At 52.8% G+C, this 13424-nt stretch overlaps 1 protein-coding gene across 2 annotated transcripts in view; it reads left to right on the top strand.

Moving 5' to 3' along the window:
- The first annotated feature begins 260 nt into the window (after positions 1-260).
- Positions 261-13424, top strand: part of Ell (elongation factor for RNA polymerase II) — a 55632-nt gene continuing 42468 nt past the window's right edge. For both annotated transcript variants that reach the window (XM_075987201.1, XM_075987200.1), the window contains exon 1: positions 261-425. In XM_075987201.1, coding sequence (XP_075843316.1) covers positions 291-425 — 135 coding nt within the window. In that variant the 5' untranslated portion in view covers positions 261-290. The remainder of the gene's footprint in view (positions 426-13424) is intronic.

The following is a 13424-nucleotide window of genomic DNA, read 5'->3' as shown; positions in this document are numbered from 1 at the left end:
GGTTATCTCGCTGGCTACTGCTGACAAACAAGTTCGAAACCGCGGGCTGTTTGGGACGCAATCGTCGGGATGCGGAGCCAGCCTCTCCTCGTAAACAGCCCACCCCGCCTCGCGAGACCTCGGGGCGTGGCCTCAGTCTATCCGGTCCAACTGGGCGCCCTTCGGGGGGGGCGTGACCGAGCCGGCTCATGAATAATGTATCGCGGGGGAGGGCGGGCAGGGCAGCGGGGAGGGCGGGCCGGCGTGCGGGCGCAGCGGCCGAGGAGGGGGCGGGGAGTGATGGTTACAAGATGGCGGCGCTGAAGGAGGCTCGGAGCTACGGGCTGTCGTGCGGGCGCGTGAGCGACGGCAGCAGGGTGTCGGTGTTCCACGTGAAGCTCACCGACAGTGCCCTGAAGGCTTTCGAGAGCTACCGGGCTCATCAGGTGAGCGGCGCGGCGTTCTGGCGGGCGGACTGCGCCGTGGGCACAAGGCCGCGTCCACACCTGGCGACACTTGGCCAACCCCAGTGACATCCTTCAGGTTTATTTTCAATCTGCTCTTTCGCTTTTTATAAAGCATGTCCTTCCTATGTAGCTCAGGTTGGCCTTAGACTGACGACCATCCTCCTGCCTCAGCTTCTTCAGCGCTGGGATGACAGGCGTGCCTGGACCCACTCTTAGAAGGGGTAGTTACTGACCCCAGACCCTGTCTCCTCAGGTCACCTTGTGTCGCTGGAGGCTTTTGGACGAGGCCGTTGTGTTTTTTCATAGACTGAGGTGATGTTAGCTAGGCATGGTGGCTTCCTCTGGCTGGGCACTCGGGAGGAGGCAGCAGTTCCACCACATTTGGTCGTTCCCTCTCGTAGTCCACCCGTCATCTGGGAGAATTCGAAGCCTTTTGGTGCTTTCTCCTGGCTTGGGGGTGGGGCGGGGACCCCAGCAGTGTGCCTCCCTCCGTGTCTCACCTGGATGCTCCACCCAGGTCTTGGCACCACCCTGCGTCCACTGGGACAGAAGTTGCAGGTCCCCAGGGCAAGTGGTTTCAGGCTTCATCTTAAAGTGGCTGGGGTGTTGGGTCTGTTTCTGGGACGTGTGTTTGCCTGTGTTGGCGCAGGGGGTGTTGACGCGGACGAGTGAGCAGAGAGTAACTAGGAAGGAATGTGGTTTCCTTCCTGCCCGGGACACGCGCAGCATCATTGGCCAAGCTAGGAATTTCTTCCCCATTCAGCCTTCTGGGGAGCCTACCTCTTCCCACCTGTCTTCCCATTACTTCTTTTGAGCCACTTCCTCCCTGTGTCAGGGTCTCAGTTTCCTCCTTTCTAGAACAGGATCCGATTTCTTTGGGAAAAGATTAGTTCTTCCTTTGTCAGGTTCCACACCTTGGGGCAGAAAGCGCCCCTGCAGGTGAGGAGGAAGAGGTGTTGGGGATTTGGGTGGTAGCCTCTGGTTGACCAGCCCAGCCGCTCTTCCTGGTTGGAGTATTTCCCCTTGGGCCGTTCTGACTAGTACTGGAGGAGCAAGGCTTTTCCCAGAAACAGCTGGACCAGAGTGTGAGTCACCACTGTCAGGTGGACTTGGTACCTGGTGGCAGTGCTGCCAGCCCTTGCCCCGATGCCTCGGCAGCCTTCTCTCCAGCATCACCATCATACTGTTATTTTGAATTTTGGGTGTGCATTACATCCCCTAAGTAAGCTTGATCTTCCTCATGTGAGGGCGCTTATAGAACTAGGCCACATGCATGTGCCCCAAGGAAGCCAGCTGTGTGTGGCCGCAGCTGACAACGAGGGTGCCTCTGCAGTGTGGCTGGCAGCATTCAATTTTGGGGCAGTCTAACCCTGTGTTTATCTGAAAAGCTGACAGGGCATTTAACTGGCAAGGTGACTTTGAAGTTTAATCTCTTGTCAGCATAGGAGCCTCACGCTATCCTAGGTTGGTCTCAAACTCATGACTCTTAAGTGCCAAGACGGCAGACAGGTATCCACCACTGGCCCAGCTTCAGAGATACATTGCTTGTTTAGTTTTCCAAGACAGGGTTTCTCCGTGTAGTCCTGGCTGTCCCGGAGCTCTCTCTGTAGACCAGGCTGGCCTCGAACTCACAGAGATCCATCTGCCTCTGCCTCCCGAGTGCTGGGACTAAAGGTGTGTACCATGTCTGGCCCCTCTGAGCATGAGCATGAGCATGAGCAGGAGGGCAGGTTTGCCATGGTGGGCCTGGGAGGGGCTTGGAGACTCCGGTGACGACGTTCACGGAGCAGTGCCACGCGTGCTCTCCTGCCTGCTTCACCGTTGAGCTGGGCCACCTGTTCTTATTTTTTTCTTAAAGACATGGTCCTCTTCTGTAGTCCAAGCTGGTCGTGAACTCTCCTGCCTAGCTTCCCTACACTGCATTGGCAGGCATGCCCCAGTACAATCCTATATTTTATTTTGAATCTCCAGGAGATTTTTCTTAACTTCATGTGTAGCCAGAGCAGAAGCTTGAGAGGAACTGACTGGCATGGCCGTGTGTGGCCTAGGGAAGGAGCTGGGCATACCTTAGTAGAGGGTTGGAAATGTGTGGTGACCTATGCTGCAACAGGAGGCCATGCCAGTTCAAGGCACAGCCATAGAGATGACCGGAGCCCATCTCACTTGGGGCTTGGGTTTTTTCTCTTCTAATGTTGATAAAAAGAGAAAAGGCATACTGCCTAGGGTCCCGGGGCTGGGTAGGATGAGGAGCTCAAGACCAGCCTGAGCTAAACAACCTAATAAAATGTCCCCGAAACCGAACTGGTGCTGATGTGGCACTTCATCTTTGTGTTTTGGGGTTCAGTGGGTGTGGCATTTAGGAGAGCTAAAAAAATGTGGTCTTCTCATCCTTTCAGGACAGCCCGTTGCTGCTGAGAGGCATGCCCTGACAGCTATGAGATGGGGACCCTGCCTCCATCTATTCCACTCTTGTTCATCCTTGTTGTCTAGGTGGGCTCTGTGGCCACGTGTCCTCACATTGTCCTTGGCACAGAGAGGTCAGGGGAAATTGAGGGTTCAAGCAGAGTCCACGTCCAGAGCCTTGAGTGGCTGTGGGCTAGCAGAGGCCTGACATCTTGCAACTCCAGGTCTTCCTTAGGTCTGCAGAGGTCTGTTCCCACTAGAGTCCCAGCTTCTACCGAGATTCTGCTGTGGCCTCATGTTCCTGGAACTGTCACTTGGCTGTAGGAGGCTACCTTCTGGACCCATCCTGTACTGCCCTCCCAAGAAAGAAACACTCCTGTCAGCATAGGGCTGGCCTTTGGGCCCAGAGGCACTGATGTGCCTCTCATTACACCTGATGGTTTAGAATCCTCAAGAGTTGGCAGAGCTGGGCAAGGGAGATCCACCAGGGTAGATGTAATAAGGAGAGAAGTAGGGCTGTGCTGGTCATGTATGGCCTAGAAGGGCATTGGAGGCCCTGGCTCACTGTGATGCACCGTGGGGAAGACTGAGTATGGGGCAAGAGGAGCCCCAGTTGAGCCTGCATCCTCCTGGTGTGGCTCTGCATCCCTGGGGATTCCCGCCTTTTGGGATTGGACACTGCCCTGACAGTGGGCTGGTGGCTCCCACTTTGTCCAGAGGCTGATGAACCTTGAAGCACATCACCGACCCCCTGTCCCAGGCCTTCTCTCAGTGCTCATGAGTCTCAGGTCAGTCTGCTTGTGCCCTAGAGAGACTTGGTGACTGAGGGATCGTGCCACCTTACTGGCATGTCTGTGTTGTGCCCTGTTTTCAGAGAAAGCTGGAGTGTGACCAGATCACCTTCTCTTGTTCCCTGCTTGTCCTGTGTCATTCATCCCAGTCAGCCCCATCGGGGAGCAGTGTCCAGTCTTCAGGTGAAGTCATGGGTGGTGGCTGTAGACGTAGAATCACCTCTCAAGACCTTTAAGCAGGGAGGTAGCTCAGAAGCCAGGCATCAAGGCCTCAGAAGGGCTGTGGCTCTGCCAGGAAGGGTTGACCATACTGGTGTGGGCATCAGAAGTGTGGTGGCCTCATGCCTTTGGCCTGCTGGGGTGTGGGTTTCCATGTGTGTTGTAGGGTAGGTGCTGGATGGTGCTGAGGCCGAATTCCTCAGAGGACTAGAGAAAGAGGGAAACAGCCTGGCGCTGGAGTCTTTGGGGGTGATGGGTGTGTGCCAACAACTTGACTCCTCCCTGGCCACCGTGACCCTTGGCTTTGCTTCCGGCTGCCTGCCTGTGGCCACGGTGACTGTGTGTAAACAGCAGGCACTCAGAACCAACCCATCTGTTGACTCATCTGCAGGCCAGAGTTCATCACCCTGCAAGCAGTTTTGATAGCGCACCAGGATTGTGACATCCTGGCGGCCTTGAAGGAGGAACTACCCAGCATGGAAAACATGGCTTCTTTTCCCTACTCTGCTAGTCCCTATGCCCAAACCAGACCCACAGGAGACCCCAGGATGGGGCTAATGGGCACACACTGGAGTCCTGCTGATTGACCTGTGTGCTCTGAGTCACATATGTACATGTGTGCAGCTCATGGGAACATGAGGTTTCCATGGTGACCTCACACTAGTGTCTAGCAGGTGGATAGTTTGTCTGTTTTCATTTTTTTTTCTTAGACAGGTGTCATGTAGTACTAGCTGGCCCTCTCTTTGCTTCCCAAGTACTTGGATGACAGGTGTTTGCCACCACACCCATTGTTGTGTCACGGTTCAATAAAAAGAAAAGCTGGTGTCCAAATAGGCCATCCTGAGGAAACTGTCCCACACTTAGTGTCATAGCCCTGTGCTCTAATGACATCCTGCAGGCAGGAGTCTCCCTGGCCAAGGAGCAACCAGGCCCAAGGGTTTGGGGTGGGGGCTGGCATCCAGTGATCCCCAGAGTCCATGTATGTCTGTTGCAGCACACGGGAAGCTGTCACAGAGGGGAGGCCCACAGAAAACAGTGTGACTGTCCCTGAAGCCTGGGGTGCATTCCTGCCTCCCTTCCCCCAATCCCGAGACAGGGCTTTTCTGTGTAGCCCTGGCTGTCCTGCAACTTGATCTGTAGACCAGGCTGGCCTCGAACTCAGAGATCATCTGCCTCTGCCTCCAGAGTGCTGGGATTAAAGGGGTGTGCCACCACTGCCACATACTTTTGGTGGTCAGACATGCATGCGATTTTGTATCTTTCTTCCCTAATCATAGACAGTTTATTGTCCCTTAAACTGAAGCCTGAGTGGTTGGCCCCAATGAGCTGCACTGCAGCACAAGCTTTCCTGGCTGCTCTGTTTTAAATTTTATTTTGTGTGACTGGGTGTTTGTAGGAGGAGGGCCTGCTTGTTTGTTCCAGCCACCTGGCTAACTTAGACCCAAAATAATTACACAGAAACTGTATTAACAAAACACTGCTTGACCCATTAGCTCTAGCTTCTTATTGGCTAACACTTATATTAATTTAACTCATTTCTATTAATCCGTATATCGCCACGTAGCTGTGGCTTACCGGCTAAAGTTCCAATCTGCGTGTGTCTCTGGTGGCTCTATGGAGGCTCTCTGACTCCGCCTTTCTCCTCCCATGCTATAGGCCAAGCCAGTTCTTTATTCATTAACCAATAAAAGCAACATATAGACAGATGGACCTCTCATACCATGTGTTTCTATCTATATAACACTTTCATGCCTGGTGCCAGATGAGGGCATCAGATCTCCTGGAACTGGAGTTTCAGGTGGTTATGGCCACTGTGAGGGTGCTCGAAACTGAACCTGAATCCTCTGCAAGAGCAGCTGGTACTCTCAGCTGCTGAGCCATTTGCCCAGTCCCTCACTTTCTTCCTTGTAGCCTGGGGATAGAATCTAGGCTCTAGAGCATGCTAGGCAGATAGTGACCACTGAATACCCCAGCCTCTTGAGCTCTTCATTTTGATGTCTGCACCTTCCACCGCTGTGTATGCAGCAGGTCTCCCTATTCCTTGGTCAGACATGTATGCTAGATGTGGTGTGTGATCCTGGGGATACTGCTGTGGGAACCTTGAGTAGTGAGTGACTCTGGCTGACGGTGTCCTAGGAAGGTCCATGAAGTCATAGGTCTTGAGGAGGAGGCTCAGTGCTGGGAGCCACTGGTGTGGTCCCCACGAGAGGTACAGTGAGCTGGGAGAGCCAAGCTGGAGGCAGCGAGGCCCAGAGGAGGTTATAGGAAGAAGCTCTTGGGCCTGGGCTGGGACAGTACCCCAGGAGTGGGCCCGAGGACAAGTGCATGAGGCGTGTCTGAGAAGGTGGCTATCTCCCTTAGAGCCAGGCTGGCCCAGAGCTGCCTCCTCCTGGTTCTACCTCCTCGGTGCTAGGGTGACAGGTGTGTCCCATAGTGATCTGCCTTCTCTTTCTCCTTCCCTTCCTTCTTTCCCTTCTCTTCTCTTTTCGTTTTCCTTTTCTCTCTCTATCCCTGTTTCTCTTTGCTACTTTCATTCTTTTTCTTTTTTTGGTTTTTTTTTTGAGACAGGGTTTCTCTGTGGCTTTGGAGCCTGTCCTGGAACTAGCTCTGTAGACCAGGCTGGTCTCGAACTCACAGAGATCCGCCTACCTCTGGCTCCCGAGTGCTGGGATTAAAGGCGTGCGCCACCATCGCCCGGCCATTCTTTTTCTTTTTATGGAGCTGGAACCCAAGGCCTGGATTTCGCGAGTCAGGTACTTATCATGGAATAGAACCCTTGGCCACACGTGTGCAATTACAGAGTTTTTTTATTGTTGCATGTGAATGTGTGCCATGGTTTGTGTGTGTGTAAATCAGAGGACAACTTGTAAGTGTTCTCCTTCCACCACAGAGGTCCGAGGGAGTGAACTCAGGGTGACAGGCACCATTACGTACAGTCTTCTGGTGAGCACCATGTGTGCAGTTTGAAGGCGGTTTGAATGGGTGTGGCATTGTGAAATAGCCTGTCCTCCTGGTTGCCCCAGCCCAGGCCTCAGCACCTCTCACATCTGACTACCACAGGGCCAGTCACCACCAATACCATGTGCTGACCCCGACACCTGATGCTGAGTCCCTTGAAAACCATCACCTGGGCAAGTATGACTGGAAATGCAGAGAAGGTGGCTGGAAGGTCTCATCGATTCCTGGGCCACACCTCTAGTCATGTGTGGCAGCAGACTTTGTAGTAGCCCACCTAGGACTCAGGTGCGGGTGCAGTTCCTGGAGTTCTTCTGGCTGCCTTTTGCATGGAGGACTAAGCTCAGTGTGGGGATGCCACTCTTTTCTCTCTCTCTGTCTCTTTTTGTTGTTTGTTTTTTGAGGCAGGGTTTCTCTGTGTAGCCCTGTCTGTCCTGGAACTCACTCTGTAGACCAGGCTGGCCTTGACCTCAGAGATCTGCCTGCCTCTGCCTCCTGAGTGCTGAGATTAAAGGTGCGTACCACTACTGCCCAGCTGGGAATGCTACTCTTGATAAGTTCTGCTGAATTCTTCCCTAGCCACTATCCTGTGCTTGGAGAGGGTGTGGCAAAGTCCTTTCCCTCTTAAAAAGCTAAGGGACGGTTTCTGGTTATGGTTCCTCAAGGCCACTGTGCCACCCTGGGACCTTGGTGTCTGTGGGGACAGTAGATGGTGCCTGTCTATTAGACATCGCCCTGCTCTTATTACCACTGTGCCCTCTAAAAGCAGGGGCCCAGTGCTGTGCCTTCTGTGCCCATGCCACAGATCATTCAGGTAACAGGATGGTGGACCAGGATAGTGGACCTCCTTGGGTGCCTGCATGGCTCCCTCTGAACAGGCTGCAGGTCATAAGAGATCACCAGAAACTTCCAAGAAACCCTGTGTTGTTTTCACAGTGTGCGCAATCATCTCCTGGGCGTGTGAGATGCTTCAGTATCTACCTCCTGGGCAGCTTGCTGTATGTATTTTTATTTGTTGTGAGAAAGGGACTCTCTACAAAGCCCAAGCTGTCCTTGAACTCATAGAGAACCCCTTACTTTTGCCTCCTGAGTGCTAGACATGTGCTGCCATGCACAGCCCAGATTGTCCTCAAGTTTGCATGTGTTCCTCTCACTCCAGTGCCACTGTGATGTGTAGCACGAATAATAAAAATCCAGAGACAGAAATTGGCGTTCAACCTGAAAACCAGAAAAGCAAAGCAGCCAAGCCACTAGAGAAGTCTTACCTCTACCAAGGCTGGATGATCACAGACTAACAGACTAAACTTCTCCCATTTAATATTCCCACTAGTGCTGGGATTAAAGGCGCAAAACTCGCTAGTACTAGGATTAAAAGTGTGAACCATCACTATCTGGATTTGTTTTCAGCATTGGTCTTGTGTAGCCCAGAGTGGCCTTGAAATCACAGAGATCCATCTGCCTCTCCCAAATCCTGGGATTAAAGGTGTGTGTCCCCGCTGCCTGACCTCTAGTGGCTTAGCTTGCCCTTTTGATCTTTAGGCAAACTATTTATTAAAACATAAATAAAATATCACTATAGTTACAGCTATTCTTGCCATTTTTCCTTTATTTTATCTTGATTTATTTATTTGGGTATTTTTGAGATAGGGTTTCTCTGTATAGCTTTGTTGCCTGTCCTAGAACTCACTCTGTAAACAAGGCTGACCTGAAACTCACAGAGATCCACCTGCCTCTGCCTCCCGAGTGCTGGGATTAAAGGTGTGTGACACCATGGTTAGCTAGATTTATCTTTTCAGTAAGCAAGGGTTATTATGTGTGTGTCACACACATCTACAGGTGCCAGCCGAATGCAGACACTTCGGATCCCCTGGAACTGGAATTAGAGGTAGTTGTAAGCCACCTGCTATTGGTGGTGGGAAGTGAGCCCAGGTCCTCTGCAAGAGTAGCCAGTGCTCTTAACTGCTCTTACACATTTCCTGGGTTTTATTAGAAGTGGTGTGTGTGCATGAGTATGCATGTCCACAGCAATGTGGCAGTCAGGACAACACTGGAATCTCTTCTCCCATCTTCATGTAGATCTAGGAGCAGACTCAGATTGTCAGGCTTGAAGGCAAGTACCTTTACCACAGGAGATTGGCTTGGACTGTTGTTCTGGAGGGCTGAGTGAGAGGAAGAGCCGAGTGGCCTCACTGAGTTAGTGAGGTGGTGTGACCACTGCCTATTGCTGGAAAGACTGTCAAACCATTAATACCCTTGGGATACAAGATGAAGAGGGGAAGAGGGGGCTCAAGCCTCACAGCTCCCCAACCTTACAGCAGCAGGACTCTGATGGGCCACAGGCCCTGGCAGTGTCACCTGCTTGACGGCAGATTCAGCTCTGCCAGTCCCCTTGGCTAGAGGTTGGCAGTGGGCACTGTGAAAAGGAAAGGTGGCCTATGGGGAACTGTGATTTCTCCTGGTTGGAGCAGGCCCAAGGCTGTGAAGCCAGGAGCTTCAGGACTCTGGGGGGTCAGACGAGTGGGGCAGCCTTGGCTCCCAGGCCTGCTTGCCTCCTTTCCTGTGTGTCATCTCTCCCCGTTGCTGGCTGGAGGTGAGTGGGAAGTAGGGAAGGATGAGAGTTTCTGGAGTGGCCTCCATCTGGCGTGTCTCAGTATGCAGGTGCACATGGGTAGCATGACCGCTCTGCCCTGCAAACGCCAGCGCAGGCCTCAGTTCAGGCAGCAGACAGTCCTCACCTGCCCTTCCTAGTGCTGTGCCAAGTTTCAGGCCCAGTAACTCAAGGTCTCCTTGCCTTTCCCCGACAGGTGTCGTCCCCCCCCGCCCCCCCCCCCCATCTGTCTCTGTCTCTTTCATGCCCCCTACTTCTCTCTTACAAGTTTGTTTTTGGTTTTGTTTTTTTGAAGTAGGATCTCTTTTCTATGTAGTCTTGGCTCCCTGGAACTTGCTGCGTAGACCAGGCTGGCCTTGGAACTCAGAGAGATCCACCTGCCTCTGCCTCCTGGGTACTGGATTAAAGGAATGCACCACCAGAGCTGGCTCTCGCTAGTTTATTACCATGGTTTGAGAATGGGCAATACACATGTCGTGACACACATGTGGAACTCAAAGAACTGCTTTGTGAGTTGGGTCTTTTCCTTGCATCTTCATGGATTCCAAGAACTGAACACAGGTCACCAGGCCCCCCCTCCGGTTTTTTATTTTATTTATATTTTTTTTGCGAGACAGCATTTCTCTGTGTAACAGTCCTAGCTGTCCTGAAGCTTGCTTTGTAGACCAGGCTGGTCTCGAACTCACAGAGATCTACCTTCCTCTACTTCCCAAGTGTTGGGATTTAAAGGTGTGCACCACCACTGCCCAGCCCTTCTTTCTGTTTTTTTGTTTTTGTTTTTGTTTTTTAGGTAGGGTTTCTGTGTGTAGCTCAGGCTGCCCCAGAACTTGAGGTCCTTCTGCCACAGTGCTGGGTCACATCTGTGCCACCTCCGCCCCCACTCCTGACTCCTTCCTTCTTTTTCTTAAACAGTGGTTTTTCAAGGAAATTACGCTTCCTGCTATGGACCTCGTGGTCTCCCCACATCCTGGCATGACTTCAGGTCCCAGCAAGGGTCTGAGATGATGGAGGACACTGTCATATCTACAGTCAGTTCCCACCCTTGGGAGAGGACCCCGGGTATCTCCTGTGCTCTGCTTGTCTGCAGACTTGTCCCCGGGATCCTGATGGTCCTCTGACTGCCCTGTTTTTTAGAGGGTCTTTACAGCCTCTGCTGTCACAGCTGTGTGGGGAAACTCCTCCTGTGCTGCCCTTGGCTCAGTGGATGGAGAGGACCCTGACCATGTGATTGTTGCCCTAAACCAAGCCATGATCCAAGGGGTCATGCCACACTGCCCTGTCTTTGTAGATAAGTTTTAACATGACATCATGTATGGGGATAGGCTGTTAAGCTGGGAGTGTTGGCCCTGCCCTCCTCTATAGACCTCATTCCCCAAGCTGTGGTCTCAGGGTTGTACTGACTGGGGAGAGAGTCCCATGGTTCTGGTGTTGTCGTGTTAACAGTAGATACTTGGAGAGAGTGACCATCTACATCACATTGTCTACATGGATGACATCAGCTTCCCCAACATGCTTATAGAGGCGCCTCCACCCCAGGATACTCCACAGATGCTGCAGGACAGTGACACACCTATGCTGCTTGCAGAGGGACCTAGGGAACACCTGGGTATCTGAGCTGGGTCTAACTTCTGTTGTTTAAAAGCAGATGCATTCCCACCCTGGTCCCTGGTGGGCTGGAGCCTTGCAGTCTGGGTAAGGAAGCTTCGTCTCTTGTCTCTTGCCTCATTCTGGGCGCTGACTGCAGTCCCTACGCTTTGCCAGTGGCTGATGACTCCATAGGGGAGGTTTAGTGGTCTACAGGGTGGCTGTCCGGTGGTGGTTCCAGCAGCCTGGACAGCTGGGGTGTGTGTGTGAATGTCTGTGAGAGTTGAACTCCAGGAGTCTCCTGGTGGGTCTGCTTAGGGCTCCTGCTTTTCCATGTGTCCGAAGGTCTCCAGGTGGCCAGCACTTAGGATAGTGTGACTGGTGGAAACCTCCCTGGGAGCTGAGGGCAGGGGCAGGCTGCAGCTAGGAGAGTGTGTTCTTTTCCCGTGGCTCTATTTTTGGAGTTGGCATGAGGCATCCACCACTTGTTCCAGGGAAATGTGCTTGGCTCAGGACATTTGAGATGGGGAAGGGACAGTGGGGGCTTGTGATAGCCTGTCTGAGGATCCCAGCTTCCTTAGGGGAGGAACTGGACTCCTGGTCAAGGGCCCTCATCCCTCCCGCCCCAAATGACAAGGCTTCTCTGTTGGGCTGCCCATGGGTAGGAAGCCAGCTGTCCTGAGCAGACTGGGGCTGTGGTCTGGTCCTCCCTGCTGTCCTCTCCTGCTTTCTCTCTTTGTCACAGCACTTCCCCCAGGGAAGATGCCCTGTTTTCTTTCACCTAGGAAGGTCAGCCTCCATCCCTCCAGAGCAGGGGTCTGCAGAGCCTGATATAGTGGATAGGGCCCTGGCCACAACTGCTGTAGTTCCACGGGGCAGAGGCTGCTCTTGTCTTCATAGGAGGACTGCCCAGGGTTGTGGCTTTGATGACTATCTGTCCTGGGACCCCAAATGTTTCCACCCTCTCTTTTCCTTCCCATTCTCCTCTATTGTGTGAGTACATTGGAAACCTGGCTACCTTATGAGGTGACAGGGATGACCAGTGAGGATGGCTGTGGTCTCCTAGGACAGGGCCTGAAGCTCAGGAGAGCTGCAGGTGTGCCCATCCTCATCACATGTCTCTCCCCAGTTAGAGTGAGGTGGCCTGCAACTGGGAGCCTGAGGGTGCCTGCAGTAGGACTCTGCAGGCCAGGTACTTTATCTAAGGTGTGGCCACACCAGGGCAGCAGCCTGGCATGCACCAATAGAATCTGCCTACCCCCATGCATCTGTGATCCAGATTTGTGAGGTAGGCTAGGCTGAGGGCCAGCGCCAGGTCCCAGTCCTTCAGTTCCCATGCTAGTGTCACCTGTGGACCTTTGATGTCCTAGAAGCTGAAGGGTGGCTTAGTGAACATAGCTCAGTCACTAGGGGACCTTTGCGAGGTGGCAACAGGAGTCCTGTGTGTAGCTCTCCTGGACCTTAGCCCTGATCTGCTCTGTGGGGCTGTCCCTCTGCTGTGCTTGACAGGCAGCCAGGGATAGCCAGGTGCCTTTGCTCTGAAGCCCAGGTCCCTGGTCTCCCTTGGGAGGCAGATGAACACCATGGTTGACTCAGGACCGAGGTGATGAGGGGTGTGTAGCTGGCAAGGCTGCACTGTCTAGACCGGAGGAAGCGTGGCCATCACTTGGTTCAACAGTCCCACTCTCCACAGGAGGTGCTTCTGACCACTGCAGTCCCTGTCTCTACTGTCCTGGAACAACTGTGGCCCTTAGCCACTTGTGGTCAAGCAGGAGGCTAAAATGATGTGGTGTGTGCTAGTGAAGGTGACAAAGGTGTCATAGTACCCATTGGGAATGCCCACAGGCTTGCCCCACTGTCCTTAGGATGGGCGTCTGAATACAGGAAAACCCTATGTTAGGAGGGTGGGGTGTGTGGCTCCTGAGCCAGGTCAGGACTGACTTGTCCTTGGTCCCTGTATTACCTAGATGGCACACTTAACATTTGATGGGAAGTCAGTTCTTAAAATGGGAGGCACAGCTGTCACTCACGTCCTGGGAGAGTCAGTGGCACACCTTTTCTTCCAGCTGGAAGGTAACACACTTTTAATGCTCGTAGAGGCAATCTGTGAGTTCAAGCCAGCCTGGTCTATATAATGAGTTCCAGACCCGACAGGGTTTTATAATGAAAATGCATATGTATGTATATATGAGGGGGGCACACATGCTATAAGCATCTTTTCAGGCCAAAGGACTATGGAGTCACTTGGTTCCCTTCCACCGTTGTGTGGGGTCTGGGGGCTAAACTTAGTTTAGGGTCTGACTTGTGTAGCAAGCACTTTACATACTGAGCTATTTCCTGGACCTCTTTTTTGAGACTCGGTCTTACTTTACAGCCCAGGCTGCTATTTGTGGGATCCTTCTGTCTCAGTCTGTCCTG

Source organism: Microtus pennsylvanicus, chromosome 9 (genome assembly GCF_037038515.1).
Source record: "Microtus pennsylvanicus isolate mMicPen1 chromosome 9, mMicPen1.hap1, whole genome shotgun sequence".
NCBI lineage: Eukaryota > Metazoa > Chordata > Mammalia > Rodentia > Cricetidae > Microtus > Microtus pennsylvanicus.
The sequence above is the reverse complement of the archived record's forward strand: the minus strand, read 5'-3'. Positions and strand labels throughout refer to the sequence as shown.